The sequence below is a fragment of the Canis lupus genome, chromosome 29 (genome assembly GCF_003254725.2).
Source record: "Canis lupus dingo isolate Sandy chromosome 29, ASM325472v2, whole genome shotgun sequence".
Lineage (NCBI taxonomy): Eukaryota > Metazoa > Chordata > Mammalia > Carnivora > Canidae > Canis > Canis lupus.
Genome location: NC_064271.1, coordinates 35730562 through 35749828, shown reverse-complemented (window position 1 = coordinate 35749828; position 19267 = coordinate 35730562). Strand labels below are relative to the sequence as shown.

General features: G+C 44.2%; 1 protein-coding gene and 1 long non-coding RNA gene across 3 annotated transcripts in view; both read right to left on the bottom strand.

The window, feature by feature from the left end:
* DECR1 (2,4-dienoyl-CoA reductase 1) overlaps positions 1-16636 on the bottom strand; it is a 43767-nt gene extending 27131 nt beyond the window's left edge. Inside the window, exons 1-3 of one of the 2 annotated variants that reach the window (XM_025433566.3) lie at positions 16509-16630; positions 3180-3237; positions 589-791 (exon numbers count right to left, since the gene is read on the bottom strand). In XM_025433566.3, the coding sequence (XP_025289351.1) occupies positions 589-710 (122 nt within the window). In that variant the 5' untranslated portion in view covers positions 711-791; positions 3180-3237; positions 16509-16630. Of the gene's footprint in view, positions 1-588; positions 792-3179; positions 3238-16508 lie in introns of both variants that reach the window. The other variant, XM_025433565.3, reaches the window with a different exon arrangement.
* On the bottom strand, positions 3180-16166 carry LOC125754013 (uncharacterized). The gene is made up of 2 exons (XR_007407201.1): positions 16019-16166; positions 3180-14498 (listed from the first exon to the last, which is right to left on the bottom strand). It is a non-coding gene; the product is annotated as an uncharacterized LOC125754013 (long non-coding RNA).
* Positions 16637-19267: the final 2631 nt, after the last annotated feature.

The following is a 19267-nucleotide window of genomic DNA, read 5'->3' as shown; positions in this document are numbered from 1 at the left end:
GATCAGCGGTTTAGCGCGGCCTTCAGCCCAGAGTGTGATCCTGGAGACCTGGTATCGAGTTCCACATCAGGCTCCCTACAGGGAGCCTGCTTCTCCCTCTCCTGTGTCTGCCTCTCTGTCTCTCATGAATAAATAAATAAAATCTTAAAAAAAAAACAAAACAAAAAACAGAAGGGCTGTATGGGTACAAAATGGGTGTGAATATTATCATTTCCGTACCCTTATGACCAAGTGGCTGACTGGGAGCTGAAATGCACTGCTGGCATCATGAAAGAGTATCTTACCACATATTATTAGTCTGGGAAAAGTTTCAGTTTCCAAGTATAGTTTCTACTGAATGTGTATCACTTTCACACCATTGTAAAGTCAAAAAGTCCTAAATTGAAATCAATGTAAATCATGGTCCATCTGTATTTCTAGCATTACAAATTATAACTGATTTTTCCAAGTAAATTTGTTTAAATAATCTAAAGGATATTTCATAGAAAATTAAAATCAAAAAACTCTGGTAAATGGTATTTTCAATATCATGGCACAGAACTATTTTATAATAGACTCTTGTCAGGCAATTTGCTGACCATGACTTACCGGCTGGCTATCACACACTGAGCACCCAGGCTGGACAGAAGGGCTGTCATTCCTTTACCAAGGCCAGTACCTCCTCCCGTAATAAATGCCACTTTTCCTTGAAAACTATTGGGCGGTAGCATCGCTTTTTGAAGGGGTGGGAAGAATTTAGACTGAAAAGCTTCATTGTTTTGATACAATATTTGTGTTCCATAACTGAAAAACTGAAAGGGAAAAATAGATTAATTGAAACTTTTGTAAATGCATTTCCACAAAATAGATGAATTTCAAAAAATTTACTCTTGAATGTACTGTTAATCAAATTCTTAGTTTAACAAACTCACTGTAAACATATTGTACTGTATTTAATCAATTATGACTCTTTTTCTACTGGGATGTTAAGTAAGATAGCAGAACGGTTAAAAGCATGGGCTTCGGAGCATGACTACATACGACAGAATTTTCTTCCTAGTTGTATAACCTGCAAGTGATTTAACCTCTTTGTGCCTCAATTTTCTTCTATAAACGGAGACAATAACAGAACCTTATTCATAGGACATTTTAAGTATCACATGAATAAATACAATTAAAATACCAAGACCATTCTTTAGTATATACTTATTATTTACAGGGGTTCTGCTTAAATTTAACTTTAAAAAGAACTAACCAAACAAGAAACAGTCAACAAAACTAAAAGACAACCTATGTAATGGGAAAAGATATTTGTAAATGTCTTATCAGATAAAGGGCTAGTATCCAAAATCCATAAAGAACTTATCAAACACAACACCCAAAAAATAAAGTTCCAGTCAAGAAATAAACAGAGGACATGAACAGATATTTCTCCAAAGAATACAAACATATGGCCAACAGACACATGAAAAATGCTCAACATCACTCCACATGCAGGAAATACAAATCAAAACCACAAGGAGATGCCACCTCACACTGATCACAATGGCTAAAATTAACAACTCAGGGATCAACAGATGTTGGCGAGGACACAGAGAATGGGGAACCCTCTTACACTGTTGGTGGGAATGCAAGCTGGTGCAGCCACTCTGGAAAATGGTATGGAATTAAAAACAGAGCTCGCCCATGACACAGCAATCACACTACAAGGTATTTATTTAAAGGACAGAACCATAGTGATCCGAAGGGGCACATGCAATCCAATGTTTATAGCAGCAATGTCCATAATAGCCAAAATATGGAAAGAGCCCACATGTCCATTGACAGATGAATGGATAAAGAGGATGTGGAATATATATATAATGGAATATTCCTCGGCCATCAAAAAGAATGAAAACTTGCCATTTGCAATGATGTGGATGGAACTAGAGAGTATCATGCTAAACGAAATAAATCAGAGAAAGATAAATACCATATGATTTCACTCATATGTGGAATTTAAGAAACAGAACAGATGAACATAGGGGAAGGGAAGGAAAAATAAAATGAAAATTGAGAGGGAGACGCTGAACTCTAGGAAACAAACTGAGGGGTGCTGGAGGGGAGGTGAATGTGGGATAAGGTACCTGGGTGATGGGCATTAAGGAGGGTGCTTGATGGAATGAACACTGGGTGTTATACGTGACTAATAAATAACTAAATTCTACCTCTGAAACTAATAAAAAATTTAAAAAGATGTTAGTTGAAAGATGCATTCTTTTAAAAAGATGCAAAAAAAAGAACATAAAGCATATTCATCTTTTAACCAGAATAATTTGGATAAAAATCACATTCCATTTTTGAATCACTGAAGAAAATTATTAAAATCTCCTCATAAGGCTTATTAAATCAAATTCCTCTTCCTATATTGTCCTTTGGATAATAAATTTACAACAGATGACTACTTGTTATATTTGAAATAGGGGAAAAATAACAATTTACACTAAAAATATATGTATTGTCCTATCTTATGTCTTACAACTCACATTCTCACATTACTTGTGAAAATCACTGCCATTCTCTCATTTAATTATAAAAACAAACTTTAAGTGTTGAACATAATAACAAACAATAAAGAGCTAATTTTATTAAGTGCTTACCATGTGTCAGGATTCGATATCAAACCAGTTCATTTTCACCACCCCATTAAATAGGTATTATTTTTACCCCACTGTACAGGAGGTCCCAGAGAAGTTAAATATATTGCCCAAGTTATGGAACCAAGATTCAAATGTGATCTGGCTCCAGAGCCCTCCCCATCACCTTGTGTATTTCCTCCCTGGCTGAACTCCTACAGAGCTTAATGATCACACCAAAGAGGCACATGATATTCCCCATCAGGTCATGGTTGGAAGATTAAAATCCCAGAATCTATCATTTCCTGCTAGAATATTCCTGTAAGCCAAGTGGGCTGCCATCAGTTGGCCTGGGATACCCGGAAAATTTCTCTTAAGGAAACAACTGGTAATGTGGGCAATGATTTACACAAGAAAATGTGTACGATATGATATTAAGTAAAAAAAAAAAAAAAAAAGTATATAATATGTTAACTACAAATAGAAATACATGCTTAAAAAAAAGATTAATGAAGTAACAACAGTAAGTAGTAGATTCAACATTTATCATTTGCCAAGGTCTACTAAAGACTTTCAGTGCATTACCTCACAACAATCCTATATGGTGAATTCTGCTGTTATCCCCAATTTATAGATGGAAAAGCTGAAAAATAGAAAGGTCAATTAACCAACTTTTAAAGAAGTAGAAAAATAGGAAGTAGAAAAGACTTGATGTGTCCAAGATGTCTGACTTCAGAGTCCATCCATTTACCTTCCTTACACAGTTATTATCTCTAGATGATGAGTTTACAGATTATTATTTTTGCTTTTTGTTTGATTTTCAGTATTTTCAAAATCTTTTCAATAAGAATGATTTGCTTTTGTAATCAGGAAAAAAATGTTGGAAGACAAAATTTGAAAACATGTATAAAATAATTGAAGATAAATTTGTGAATCTGATTATGTTCCATGCTGGTCATTGTATTTCCTTTAGCTTCATGTTGACAAAGCATTTTCTTTTTGCATCCTTTTGCCAAAGCATAATAACCCAAGCGACCTACAATAATCTTTCTCTACAAAAATGGCAGTTTTACTTAAGGCTGCCACTGCCTCCAGGACTATTACATTAAGATGATGAATCAGTAAATTTGCACAAGTAGGCTGGTGAGTTTGTCATTTCCTGTTAATAATGAAAAAATGTGTTCTAATTTTCCAAAGGCTCTAAAATGAATTTTTACTTATTTAGTGCTGATTTGTATAGGGAATGTGACACGGTACTTTATGAAAGATAAATTAAGTAAATAAAATATTTGTATACAAACATTTTGTATTTATCTTAAAACATTTTCTCAATTTCCTCAATAATGGAAGAATATAGAGGTAAAAATATAATCACTTTGATAACAATCCCTAGTAAGTGTCTATAAGGTATCAGGTGACTACACAGCACAGGCATACCTGTTGTGTTTTACTTGATCTAATCAATACTGATTTTTTCCCAGCAAACAAAACTGAAGAAATTGATAGGCTATTTTATTTCATTACCTTCTGATAATTCATAGCATAAATGCTATTAAATATTAAATCCAAACCATCTGTCTGCCTAAAAACAAGTTGTTCATTTTAATATTAAGACCCATAGGAAAAAAAAAAAAAAAAGACCCATAGAAATGAACAGACCTCACAGAATCTTGTGGTATTCCGTCTCCTATTTCTACAGAGGATCTTGAATAACCTGAAACAGCATTTTGGCCATTTCTTTTTGAGTCATAGAAAGTGGATACAAATTACCTTGCTTTGTGTTTTTTCCAGAAATAAGTTGTCTTTTGAAAGTAGATATAACATCTTTCATATCAAGATTGATTTCTTTGAACATCTTTATTTTTAAAAATTTTTTAATTTAAATTCAAGTTAGTTAACATATAGTGTATTATTAGTTTCAGGGGTAGAATTCAGAGATTCACCAGTTGCATAGAATACCCAATGCTGATTCCATCAAGTGCCCTCCTTAATGCCCATCCCCCACCCACCTCCCCTCCAGTTACCTTCAGTTTGTTCCCTATAGCTGGGTCTCTTATGGTTTGTCTTCCTCTCTCTCTCTCTCTCTCTCTCTCTCTCTCTCTCTTTTTCTGTTTTTATCTTATTTTTCCTTCCCTTCCCCTATGTTCATCTGTTCTGTTTCTTATATTCCACATATGAGTGAAATCATACGGTATTTGTCTTTCTCTGGACATCTCTAAAATCTAAAACTCTTAAAATTCTCTAACATCTTCCACTTTGGCAAACAAATTTGCTTACTAGAAGTTCTAAAATTGGGATGCCTGGGTGGTTCAGCGGTTAAGCGTGCCTCCCTTCGGCTCAGGGCATGATCCTGGAGACCCAGGATCGAGTCCCGCATCGGGCTCCCTCATGGAGCCTGCTTCTCTCTCTATGTCTCTGCCTCTCTCTTTCTGTGTCTCTCATGAATAAATAAAATATTTTTAAAAAGTTATAAACCCCCCCCAAAAAAAAGTATCAGCTATCATCTGCCCTCCCTCCATACTCATGACTCTCTTACATCATATAAATAATATCTTCCTCCTTCATATGGTTCTAAATGATAGCATCTAAACTAATGAAAAGCGATCATACTTCTAATTGTCAGAATGGCAAATCCTTTAAAGAGTCTTGACTGTCTCTTCCCTGGAGGATGAGAACTGTATAGCATCGAGATTAATTCTTAAATTACCAAAGTATTTTGACTGGTCTCAAATGTCTAGAATAAACACCTACAATAAACACAGACTGGTGACCCAAGCCAGATGTTTTGTTATTAGGCCTGCTCAATATTTTAAAATTTTTGAGCCAATATTTAGAATTCAGGTAAAATGCAAAAGCTCTACCAACTCTTAGGTCCAGCTTCTGCAACCACTGTCATTTGAGTGCCTTACTCCTCATCTAAATAAAACCCAAGAAACCAATACAAAATGTAAAGGGGAAAAATGGTTTTTCCTCTTTTATATAGCAATGTAGAAATAATTGTTTAATGTTCTAGGTACACTATTAAGAAAATTGAGTTTCAAATCTATAAATATCATTAACAACATGCAGAATTTGTGGAGCTAAAGAAGGTAATTTAACTCTTAGCTTCGCTATCTCACCATCATTGTCACTATTACTAATTGACCGGGCCTCCACATTAAAAGCCCATACCTCAAAAACACTGATGTCCATGAGGCGCCTGGGTGGCTGAGTTGGTTAAGCATCTGTCTTCAGCTTAAGTCATCATCTCAGGGTCCTGGGATCCAGCCCCATGTTAGGTTCTCTGCTCATCGGGGAGTCTGCTTCTCCCTTTTCCCCACCTCACCCCACTCCTACATGCACTCTCTCTCTCCCCCAAATAAATGAAAACTTAAAAAAACAACAACACTGATGTCCTCTAGAGTCAAAAATACAAAAATTAAGCTGTTTAGCCTGCATTCAAGCTGGACAATATGGCCTCAACCTACCTTCCCAGCTCTACTTCTTACCAGTTCCACCACTTAGAGGTATATACTCTATGCTCAACAACCCCTCAGCATTCCTGAAACTTGCCAACAACTTTCTCCTTCTGGCCTTTGCTTCTGATTTCTCATCTACCTGAACTACTCATTTTATTCTCCCACCTTGCAGGACCAGCCTTCAAAACCAAGCCAAAGTGTCAAAAACTGTTGATATTTTTAAAACATGTCTCAATTAAAAATGGGCCCAATGAATCCCTCCCTCCATCAGAATCTGTTTTCCTCACCAGACTGTGAGCATCCAGGAAGATAGAAGAGCATCCATTCACTACTAAACAGGGTTTCTAACACCAATTAGAAATAAGCATTCAGTAAATGCTTGTTCCATTGACTGTAACAAAATCACATGAGTGCAGACGTAGAGTCTTAATGGTGCTATGGATATAAATTCAGCTCTCTGTACTTCATCAAGTTGAAATAAGTTACTTCCAATAACTCTAAATTATGCCTTTTCAAAAATTAGCCCCTCGAATCCAAATCTATTGATTTGTGAATCAGTCATTTGCAAATGGAAAAACTGGGCAAAGGCCTTAAGATAGTCCGCATGCAAAAAAATACATACTATCATATTTATAAGTAAGTGAATGTTAATTAAACAAAGATAATCATTTTTTTCTCACAAGATTGGTAAGGTTCAAGATTTCATAATACATAATACAAAACAAAATAGCTTATTAAAGTCACTCTTACATTCTGTTGATATGAATTGGGGCAACTTCTCTGGAGGCCAATTTGGTAACGTATTATCAAAATATTATCTAAACAATACACAACCTTTGGCCCAGCAACTCCACATTTAGGAATTAACCCAAAAGATATACTCATTCATTTGGGTGGGAGGGAGAAGCTATGTTCAAAAATATATACTAAGATGAAAATGAAATTAACAATTTTATTTACAATCACATCAAAAAGAAAAAGTGCTTACTAATAAATTTAATAAAAGAAGTACAATACTTATAAATTAAAAACTATAAAATGTCATTAAGTCTTATAGAAGGCCTAAATAAATAAAAAGACATCCTGTGTTCATGGATTAGAAAACTTAACTTTTAAGATTGCAATACTCCCCAAATTGATATACAGACTCAATAAAACCCATATCAAAATCCCAGTTGGCTTTTTGCAGAAGTTGACAAGCGTATCTCAAAATTCACTTTTAGGGACTCAGAAATGCAAGGAACACAGAACAGTCAAACATAATATATGAAAGCATTGATTGTAATAAAAAATACTAGAAAACAATAGATCAGCATTTCAGTAGGGGGTATACCCAGCCAATTAGGGCACATCCATATAACAAAAAACTATGTATCGTTTAATATAGTCTATTCTAATAATAGTATGTACTTATCCAAACTTTCAACAAATATTTGTTGAATACCAACAATGCGAAGCATTACATTTAAGGGAAAAATCCAAGGTAGGGAAATAAATATAAAATGCTCCCAATTGTGTGGTCTTTTAATGAAAATATCTTCATACATATGCTGATACATGAACAAAAATTGTTGGGAGGATCCACAAGAAACTATTCATAGCACTAACCTCTTGGAAGAGGGACTTTTTGTATAGTCAGGGCATATTGTAATGTTGAGTGTTAGGTATGTTCATAAATTAATATTTTATTAAAAATAGTTAACACAGGGGCACTCACATGGCTCAGTCGGTTGAATGTCCGACTCTTGGTTTTGGCTCAGGTCATGATCTTGGGGTTGTGGGACTGAGAGCCCAGCACAGGGCTCCCCACCCAGTGGGGAGTCTGCTTCCCCTCTGCCTCTTCCCTCTATCCCCACCCCGCTCATGCACGTGCTCTAAGTAAATAAATATTTTTAAAAAGTTAACACAAATCAAATCATATATGCAAGCACACAATATAAAAAGGATATAGAGGAAAACAAAGTTATAGCAAGAACACTAGCATATGATCAGTGTTACAAGGATTTATTTAAAGTTTAAGTATTGTATGTTCCATACTTAAGTGTGAGCTATACTTAGAAGGAAAATGAAAGATGTTCATAATCTGTTTTTTTTTTTTTTTTGGAGTTTCTAAATACCTGTTGGTTTAGATTGACACGAATTTTTTTTAAAGATTTTATTTATTTATTCGTGAGAGACACACAGAGAGAGGCAGAGACACAGGCAGAGGGAGAAGCAGGCTCTCTGTGGGAAGCCTGATGCGAGACTTGATCCCAGGATCCCAGGATCACGCCCTGAGCTGAAGGCAGATGCTCAACCACTGAGCCACCCAGGCATCCCAACATGAATATTTTTTTTAAGAATAAATTTATCCTGACTCCGGTTCACAAGATGAGAGCTTTGCAGACTGTCATATAAAAACATCAGCTTGGTGAAGACCTGACAATCTTAGTTTTCAAAGGATGACTTTGAAAAATGCATATTTTTGCATTCCCAATGCAACTCAATAGTCTATGCACACAGTAAGCCTCCAATAACTACTTCTTGATTTATTTTGTCCAGTTGCTAGAAGGCACACGTCTGTGCCCTCTATGCACTTTTTTTTTAAACATTTTATTTATTTATTCATGAGACACACACAGAGAGAGAGAGAGAGAGAGAGAGAGAGGCAGAGACATAGGCAGAGGGAGAAGCAGGCTCCATGCAGGGAGCCTGACACAGGACTCGATCCCGGGCCTCCAGGACCAGGCCCTGGGCTGAAGGCGGTGCTAAACCGCTGAGCCACCTGGGCTGCCCATGCTTGCACTTTTCAATGCCTAGACCACTGCCACTGCAGCCATGGAGGTAGCTCTCAGCTGGATGCATCTGGAAATATAAGAGGGAGCTGGGCAGGATGCTCTGTATTGATACTCCAATACAGGAACAGATAATGCTGCAGAATGAAGAACTGTCCCACCCACTAATACCATTAGTGATCCCACCAATTGGAAAAGAAACAGAGAGCCCAAACTCTACCCACACCTATGGCTTGCCATGGGCCGTTCTGCGCTCAAGCTCGGTGCCTGTGTGGATTGCTTGAGTACCTCCGCCCTCTCCTTAACTGAGAGCAGGGCACAGCACCAGAGGCCACTGATATTATAAGCTTCTGCAGAACACAGATCTCGTTGCCACAGCAACTGGAAGGTAAGGCTGAGCAAATATAAAAGAAAGTTAGCTGGACTCCAGGTTGCAGTGGCTAGGCTGAATTACGCAGCTGTTGCCAGTAGCAAGACAGAAATTACATTTTTAAGTAATGATACATCTTATAGCAATGAACAGGAGTCCTTGAAAAAGGAGCTGCTCTGTGCTTCAGGGTATACTTCCCATTTTTATTACAGTTCTTACCGGTCTACAGTGAGATGTGGACCAAACAGATGCTTCACCAATACTTCCCAATAAAAGGAGATGAAATCAAGGAGATAAATTAGCAGGCAGTTTGAAATTTTGGGTTTTTTTTGTTTTGTTTTCTGTTTTTTTTTTTTTTTTTTTTTTTTTTTTTGCAGTTTGAAATTTTGAACGTGGGTCTTCACTATGCTTACCTCTCATCTGAGTAATCCCATCGATCCCCATCACATTAGCCGTAACTAACATAATTATCTTTTTTAAACCAAAAAAATAGAACCGCTGCTCTTGAAAAGGTTTTGTTTTGAATTGAGATTTGTGCATATGAAAAAAATATTAGAGATAAACATGATATTATGATTTGGGATAGTTAATTCATTTACCTATTTTTAACAAGTTTTGTTTTTTTTAAGATTTTATTTATTTACTTGAGACAGAGAGAAGGAGAGAGTGAGCTTGAGCTGGGGCCAGGGGGCTGGGGGAGAAGCAGAGAGAGAAGGAAAGGCAGGCTCTCCACTGAGCAGGGAGCCTGACTTGGGGCCCATTCCTGGGACCCTGGGATCATGACCTGAGCCAAAGGCAGATGCTTAACTCACTAAGCCACTCAGGCGCCCCTATTTTTAACAAGGTTTTAAGGAGCATCCCCCATGCCCCAGGCACTGTTCTAGAAAATAGCAATACAGCAGGGAGCAAAATAAATATAATATTCTACCTTGAGAGATTATTTTTGGATGGAGGGGCATAAATTAAAGAATACGTATACTTACATAGTATATTACAGGCTAACACACACAGTGTGGGGTAAAAATAAGGCACAGCATAGGGATGGAGAGTTGCTATTTTAAATAGAGTGGTCAGGAAGGGTCTGAGGTGAATTTGAATAAAGACCTAAAAAAAGGTGAGAGAATGAGTGCCACAGTTCTTTCAGGCAGAGGGGAGAGTAAATGCCAGGGCCATGACCAGCAAGCCGAGGAAGTCAGAGGGCCAGTGTGGCTGGAGTGGAAGGAGGGAGGGTGGCAGGGGTGGGAGGCCAATCAGGTCAAGAAGACTGGATCGGGGGGATGCCTGGGTGGCTCAGCGGTTGAGCACCTGCCTTTCAAGGGCTCAGGGTGTGATCCTGGGGTCCCGGGATAGAGTCCCACGTCGGGCTCCCTGCATGAGCCTGCTTCTCCCTCTGCCTATGTCTCTGCCTCTCTCTCTCTCTGTGTGTCCCTCATGAATAAACTTTAAAAATCTAAAAAAAAAAAAAAAAAAGAAGAAGAAGATTGGATCAGGGGCACCCGGGAGCTCGGTGGTTACACACCTGCCTCCAGGTCAGGTCATGATCTCAGAGTCCCGAGATCAAGCCCCTATAAACGAATAAAATCTAAAAAGATGAAGAAGATTGGATCATGCAGGCTGAGTCAACCACACGATGTGCACTAAACTTTTACTCTGAGTCCAGTGGAAAACATCTGTGACGTTTTGAGCAGAGGATCTGCCTTAGGTGTTCGGAGGACTGCTCTATACTGTTTTGCCTGCGATGCTGAGAAGGAATGTAGGAGGCAAGGCTGGGAGCAGGGATGGTGCTTTTGCTGCAGGTGAGGCAGGAGGTGACCTGGATGCCATCATCAGAAGGGACAGGACTTAGCAAATGAAATTACTTGCTGGTAAAAAGGCCCCAGAACGTGAGGATATAATAAATTATCGCTATACCTCAAAGCCCAACCTCAGCACATACTGACCTATTTCACGGAAGGCAGATAAAGCGTCCCCCCCTTTCCTGAAAAGATGAAGCCCATTCAGCTGAGAGAGCCTTCTCCACCTCTCTCCCCTTTACCTCACTCTTAGCACTGCCTTTGTGTTTTGGACGGGAAGGTTCAACTCTGAGCTAGAAGGAAGTGGGGCTCATCAGACGGAGGGTGTGGGTCTAGGGGAGATAAGGAGGGCGGCAGTGATCCAGACAACACTCTCCACCCGTATGTAACACGTAGTCTAGCCTGAATTCGGAAGCCAAGCAGCTGGAAGCGCTGAGCAAGGAGGGGAGAGCTGAAGATGAGCGAAGTTTCCATGGCTACTCGCTGGGCGCTGCTACAAAGGACGGGATCGACGTGGGAAGACCCAGGCCGGAGGACTGAAGACAAGGAGTTCTGTACTGGAAACGCCAGAGCTGCAACACCTGGGGGACACTCAGGTGAACACACCTAACCCGCAGCTGGAAATACCGGGCTCGCAACATCACTCCGTAACTGTGAAAGCAAGCACTTCCACCGCCACGCAATGCGGTGTGGGAGCCGCCCCAGCCTGGAAGGGACCAAAGTATGGCTGTCCCCTTACTCTTAACCTACTTATATTTACCCAGGCATTTCTTTTTTTTTTTTTTTTTTAAGATTTTATTTATTCATTAGAGACACAGAGAGAGGCAGAGGGAGAAGCAGGCTCCATGCAGGGAGCCTGATGTGGGACTTGATCCCAGGACTCCAGGATCACGCCCTGAGCCAAAGGCAGATGCTCAACCGCTGAGCCACCCAGGTGTCCCATACCCAGGCATTTCGGATTCCAAGACGAACCATCACCTCAGAAAGAGAACAGCGTAGGACAGCTGAGAACGCTGATCGTTTTCTACCTGGAATTTTCTTCAAAAACCAAGGGTTGCCAAACCCTGATGGAATGCCTTCTACTATGGGCTGTAGACAACCCTGGCTCACTTCAGACATGCCCTCCTCTCTCGATGTGCTTTGTAACGATCTTTGTAGAGATCTACATATTCTTTTAATATTATAAAATGAGCGTTATTCGTTTTGGGAAGGAGATTGTTTGGACATTTCTTCACATACATATATCTGAGCTCTGAAGCCACCATTCATCCAAGTGACTGCCTCTAAGGACTCCTCCAAGTCGTCTTTCTCTTCACCTGACACATCCCGTCCATTGCCAAGACCCCAGTCCGTATCTTTCCTCTCTATGCACTGCTCAACTTCAGAGGCTTTTTCAAACTGGAGAAGACAGATGCTTTTTATGTTGGACCTCTTCTGAAATCAAGAGCACTCATCATAATACTTAACTATATTATACCAAAATGTCGTTAAGAGTATAAGCTTCCTGAGAGCAGGAACCAGCCCTTTTGCTCATCCTTATACCCCTGGGACCCTGTCTAGCACCTAATAAAGGCCTAAAATACGCCCACCGTGTCCTGCCCCCAGCAACCTGTCCAGTCTCATCTCCATGCACTTCTCTCTGAAACCGTATTTTAAACTCTACAATACTAAACCACTCTTTTTTTTTTTTTTAAAGAAATAGGCTATGCTCCCTTACTTCTTGATATATGCTATTCCTCAGGTCCAGATCACATACATGTGAGGCCCCATATATTCCAACTCCTCCTTTAAAAGTCAGCCCTGGAAGCCACCTCCTCCATGAAGCCTTCACCGCCTCCTCCAGACACACACCATTCTGCTTACATATGCATTCCAACATACACCTGCATTTTCACAGTCTACTCACATCTTGTGTGACCTCCTAGACTATGGTTTTTCAGATATTTATATGTTATATAAAGCATACTAAGAAATACACCTTATATGGCAACACAGTATACATTCATTCATGTGACAGATATTATGTTTATTCTACACTAGGCAATATTCTAGGCCTAGAAGTACAGCAGTAAACACACAAGATATAAATCCTTGCCTACAGGAAGTTTATATTCTGGAATTTTATTTTGGGTACACAAAGATTTCTTAAGCTTTCCAGACAGAAAATACAGAAGGAAAAAAAAATCCACTAGCCTTACATTTTTCCCTGACAATATTCAGTGTTAGAAGACAATGAAAACGATGTTGATTCAGTTCTGAGGGGAAAATAAATATAATACATCCAAGTAAAATGATGCCTGTGTACCCATCTTTTTTTATCAGCATAGACACCTGGAATGATGTTCACCAAATCTCAACCCTGGTTATTTCTGGGTGGCCAGATTAGGGTCCTATGTTACTTTTTTTAAAACTATATTACCTGAATCCATATTGGTCGGGTATCATTTTTATAAAAATCCTAAAGTTACGACCCTTGATAAAAACAAAAGGAAAGAAGGTATGGCAGTGTGCATCACAGACACCTAATATTTAGTCCACAATAAAAAAAAAATATATTAAAAAAAAAAGATTTCACAAAGTAAACTTAACCTTACTACACTTACATGAGATGAATTCTGGTATTTTGTATTCTATCCCAATTTTTTTTTCTTACTCATCTTGCCCCATAAGACTGATTTCTGTGTCCACTCTCGTTTATCCATAGCTTGAAAAATATATATGAGACTTAATGATGGTATAGATATCTTTCCCGCCAAGTAGCTCCGAACGATGCCCAACATGTAATAGGCACTTAAATAGCATTTCCTGATAAAACAACTGAGAGTGTGCCCCTTTTCCTGAGTACAACTGACAGCGACTTGAGAGCAGAGATTGTTTTTTGTTTTTTTAATCTTTATACCCCACACAGAGCTCATTGGCAATAAATATTTGTTGCGTTGAATTGAGGCCTACTAGCTAACCAGCACGATTTAAGACACTTCATAAACACGTTTAACAAAGAAAACATTTTCCTTGGTTCTTGCTCAATAAAAATACTCAAATTGGGAGTTCTAACTGTAATAACTAGTATTTGTCCACGGAAACATGATGTTCCCTGGAACCACCTCCCACTTCACAGACAGGAAAATGCTTCTCCCAGGAATTCAAACCCAAGGCGGCAGGTGCCAGGAAAACAAAACACACCAAAAGGAGCTTCTGTTGGCTCTGAACTCTGACCCTCAAAACTTCTGTTTTTCTTAAGCAAAAGAATTCCAAAATTGTCAGAGTACAATTAATTTTTAAATGAGTTCCGCTTGCCCCCCCCAACTGTTTTTTGTCTAATGGTGTCCGATGAATTGGGATACAGTCTGCGTGATTGATTTTATTATCTTATTATTACAGTCCTAATGATTTGGGGGAAGGGAGGGTTGTATCAAAAAACCTCTGAAGACTTTTCTAACCTCACAGCTGTTGTACAAAGACAAGGTTCTTTGAGAAGAGGTCAGAAAACAGGCTTCTTTCACAGTGACCTACAACCAGAATATTTACAGGAAAATCATATCAGCAAAACCTTATTGTCAAACAAACAGCACTCTTTAAAACAAAGTTCTGGGGCAGCGGCGGGGGGTGGGGGGGTCGGGTGGGGTTGGAGGGGGGGCTCAGCGGGTTAGCGCCGCCTTCAGCCCAGGGCCTGATCCTGGAGACCCGGGATCGAGTCCCACAGGGATAGAGTCCTGGGGATAGAGACGCGCGGGGATAGAGTCCCATGGGGATAGAGTCCCACGGGGATAGAGTCCCCGGAGGATAGAGTCCTGGGGATAGAGTCCTGGGGATAGAGACGCACGGGGATAGAGTCCTGGGGATAGAGTCCCACGGGGATAGAGTCCTGGGGATAGAGTCCCACAGGGATAGAGTCCTGGGGATAGAGACGCAGGGATAGAGTCCCATGGGTATACAGTCCCACGGGGATAGAGTCCCATAGAGTCCTGGGGATAGAGTCCCATGGGGATAGAGTCCCACGGGGATAGAGTCCGGGATACAGTTCCATGGAGATAGAGGACCGCAGGGATAGTCCCGCGGGGATAGATTCCCACAGGGATAGAGCCCCGGGGATAGAGTCCCATGCGGATAGAGTCCTGTGAGGATAGAGACCCACGAGGATAGTGTCCCGAGGATAGAGTCCCATGCGGACAGAGTCCCATGGGATAGAGTCCGCAGGAATAGTCCCATGGGGAGAGAGTGGGTGGGGCATAGAGACCCAGGAGGGTAGAGTCCGGCAGGGATACAGTCCCATGGGATACAGTCCCACAGGGATAGAGTCCCATGGGGATCGAGTCCCACGTCGGGCTCCCTGAATGAAGCCTGCTTCTCTCTCTGCCTGTGTTTCTGCTTCTCTCTCTGCATGAATAAATAAAACCTTTAAAAAAATAATAAAACGAAGTTCTCTAACTTAAGAGACTGACCATACTATTTCCTCATGTTCACATTTAGAGCCGCTACCTCCATTTTCCAGAAAAGAACAGCAGGGCTGGCATCCCACTGGACTCAGCAGGATTTAGTTAGTCCCTGACTTGGGGGGAAGTACCCTTGGCAGGAGAGATACTTCTTCCACCTGGCTAAGGAAGCTGAACTTTTAGGTTTAGTGTATTAAGGTTCCTAACTTTGCTTGGGGGAAGGGACTGTCTTGGATATCACAGCTTCTTCTTACAACCTCCTTTCGCTCTCTTAGCCTCTCCAGCTATCTTCGCTTGCATTTTTAAAAAATATTTTATTTATTTATTCATGAGAGACACAGAGAGAGAGTGAGAGGCAGAGACACAGGCAGAGGGAGAAGCAGGCTCCATGCAGGGAGCCCGACGCAGGACTCGATCCCGGGTCTCCAGGGTCACGCCCCGGGCTGGAGGCAGGTGCACAACCACTGAGCCACCCAGGTGTCCCTCGCTTGCATTTTTTTTATTCCGACTCTGGGTCCCGTGGACGCACGTTGACAAAACACACCAGCTGCGTCTCCCAAAGCTGAGGGGTGGAAGGCCGCCTGAAAGGTACCCACCTCTCTCCCAGCTTTGCCTCTAGGGAGGAGAATAGAGAGCGAGGTTTCGGGTTTTTTTCTTCTAATAGAACGTCTGTTTGCACGAACGTTTCATTTGCACAACTAACGCAGAAGCGGATCTTCCCGGCGAGACCAGGCCGCCGGGGAGGCCAGCGCCCCCTGCGGACCCCCTCCCGCCGCCGCGCCCCGCCCCTTCCGAGCCGCCGCCCGCAGGGTCCTGCTGCCCCCCCGCCCCTACACACGGCTCAGAAGCTGCCGGGGCACTCGGAGGAGCCCGGCCCGCCCTCCACACCCACGGTTCTCCGACGGCCGACCGTGACCTTGTCCCCCCCCGCCCCGGTCCGCACTCCTCCCGCGGCTCCGCGCGCCCCGCATCCCGGGGTCCAGATGTTCGCCGCGCGCGCCCCCGGGCGCCGTCCCGGGGACCCGCACGGGCAGGGCGCTCGCTGGGGGGCGAGCCGGGCCCTCGGTCCCTCCAGGGCCGCCTTACCCGCCGAGGGCCGCGGCCCCGAACGAGGAAGACGCGACCCAGCAGCGCCATCTTGGACCTCCCGGACTCGGGCTGCAGGTGCTCGGGGCTCCGGGGGGCGGGGCCGGGGCCGGAGCGGGGCGGGACCGCGGTGGGGCGGAGGCGGGGCCGCGGCGGGGAGGGGCGGGGCCAGGAGTGGGCGGGGCCACGATGGGGAAGGGGCGGGGCCTGCTGTGGGTGGAGCGGGCCGCGGCGGTGGGCGGGGCTAGGAGTGGGCGGGGCTAGGAGTGGGCGGGGCCACGATGTGGAAGCGGGGGCGGGGGCTGAGGAGCCTTGGGGAGCCACAGCGGCCAGGCTGGGGGGAAAGGGGAGCGGGTAGCGGAGTGCTGGCGTGGGGGCGGGGGTAGGAGCCGGGAGCGGGGGGGCCGGAGCGGGTGGGGTCCAGGAGGGGAGGGGGGGAGAGGGGAGGGGAGAGAGTATGGGGGGCGGAGTGTCGGGGCGGGGAGGGGGTGAGGGGAGCCGGGGACCGGGCTGGGGCAGGTTGGGATCCGGGAGGGGAAAGGGGAGAGGGGATGGGGGGCGGAGTGTCGGGGCGGCGGGGGGCGGGGGGACGGGCGGGGGCGGGGCGGGTTGGGGTCAGAGAGAGGAGAGGGGATGGGGGGCGGAGTGTCGGGGCGGGGGGCTGGGGAGCGGAGCCGGGACGGGCGGGGCCGGGGGCGGGCGCGAGTCTCGGTGGCCGGGACCCCGCGCCCCGCCCTGGTGTAGCGGCGGGGCCCGACGCCGAGTTCCGCGCCATCACCGCATAAAATCTTGCAAACCTCCGCGGGGCCGGTCCTGGGCGGGGCGCCCGGCCTCCGACCGAAGCTGCGGAGCGCGGGCTGCGGGGCCGCCGAGGGGCTGTGCCGCCTCCCCCCGGGTCCCAGCGTCGCTTTCCTGGCGGCGGGCGTGGTGCCCGCGTCAGAAGCCAAGGCCACCGAGGCGTCGCTCTCCGTCTCAGGGCCCTGCACCTGTGGGCACGTCTCAGGGCCCTGCACCTCTGGGCATGTCTCTGCCGTGCACCTGTGGGCACGTCTCAGGGCCCTGCACCTCTGGGCATGTCTCTGCCGTGCACCTGTGGGCACGTCTCTGCCCTGCACCTGTGGGCACGTCTCAGGGCCCTGCACCTGTGGGCACGTCTCTGCCCTGCACCTGTGGGCACGTCTCAGGGCCCTGCACCTGTGGGCACGCCGTGCGAACTCAGGTCACACCTTCCCGCCGACCTCTAAGGTGTGGCCGGTCGCCCCTGTCTCCGCATTATCGTGGAGACTGAAGAGGGTGGATGCGAAGCCCCGAGCTCGGGCTGACGCTTAGGTGACGTGGAGAGCTTACAAAGTGGTGAGGAGGGCAAACAGGAAGCCCGCAAGCCGACCTTCGGCAGCACGCCCGGCTCGCGGGGGTCCATGCTGATCTTTCAAATAGGAACCTGCTCCCGGAAGACCGGCCTCACAGCTTCACTCCGAGACCACAAGCCCAGAAGCGGAGACAATGCAAGTCAACTTGATCAGTTTGTCCAAGCACAAGATGACGGTTGTTAATCCACAAAATACCCAACAACTGGTCTCTTGATACGATGAGTGACTATTTCTTTACCAACCACAGCTTTTACCTCATTCTAAGATCCCCTCACTTTAGGATTTATTGAGATCTTCCTTGATAGAATTGCCTTCTCTTTCCGACAGTCCAACCTAAGTGAACCACCCGCTTCCTTAGACCACTTCCAATCATCCAATCAAAGCCCAAACCCTACAATAGGTTCTTTCCAACACCCTTCTAGGAAGACACCCCATGGTGTGCGTCCTCCTTTGCTGCAAAAAATAATGAACCCAATGGGTTCTGCTGTAGGTGTGCCCCTGGTGGACTCTGGCTGGAGGGCGTCGACCGTGCCCTTCCAATATGAACCCATTGTCTCAGTTTAGGTTCCTCTAAAGTAGATCGGGGAACAGGGATCCAGTGCCAGCGACTCATTTTGGGAACCTTGGGAATCACCAGTAGGGAAGAGAGGCAGGCAATACAAGAAAGGTTATTCAGCTAGCTAACACTGGGCAACTGGAGCTAACGCCACAGAGGAAACTAAGAAGATGGAGAACACATGCTGCTGTGGACTGAATAGTCCTAGTTTGCAGCCCTACCCCTCAAGGTGATGGTATTTAGAGGTGGGGCCTTTGGGAAGTGATGAGATGAATGCCCTTATAAAAGAGGGTTAAAAGAAAAAAAGGGAGGGGGGGGATTCCTGGGTGGCTCAGCGGTTTAGTGCCGCCTTGGGTCCAGGGCCTGATCCTGGAGACCTGGGATCAAGTCCCACGTCGGGCTCCCTGCATGGAGCCTGCTTCTCCCTCTGCCTGTGTCTCTGCCTCTCTCTCTGTGTGTCTCTCATGAATAAATAAAATCTTTAAAAAATAAAAAATAAAAAAATAAAAGAGGGCCCAGAGAGCTGGCTGGCCCCTCCCTTTCACCAGCTTAGCTGTAACAAAAATCTGACCTCTTGTTGAGGTTTGATGGCTGGTAGCTTTTAAGCCTCCTCCCCTCTCTTCTTGTGTCTTGGGTCAGCTGGGCAAGACAGGATAGTCAGGAAGGCCCAGATAGTCCCTCCTTTGGCACAGCAGCCAAGCCCCTTCCCATACCTGGATACCCTCACTCTAATCCCTAACCAGTCCTTAACCACAGTAAAAAACAATCCCAAACCACTCTTTTATCCTTCCTGTATGAATTTTCCAGGGTTGCCATAGTAAAGTAGCATAGAC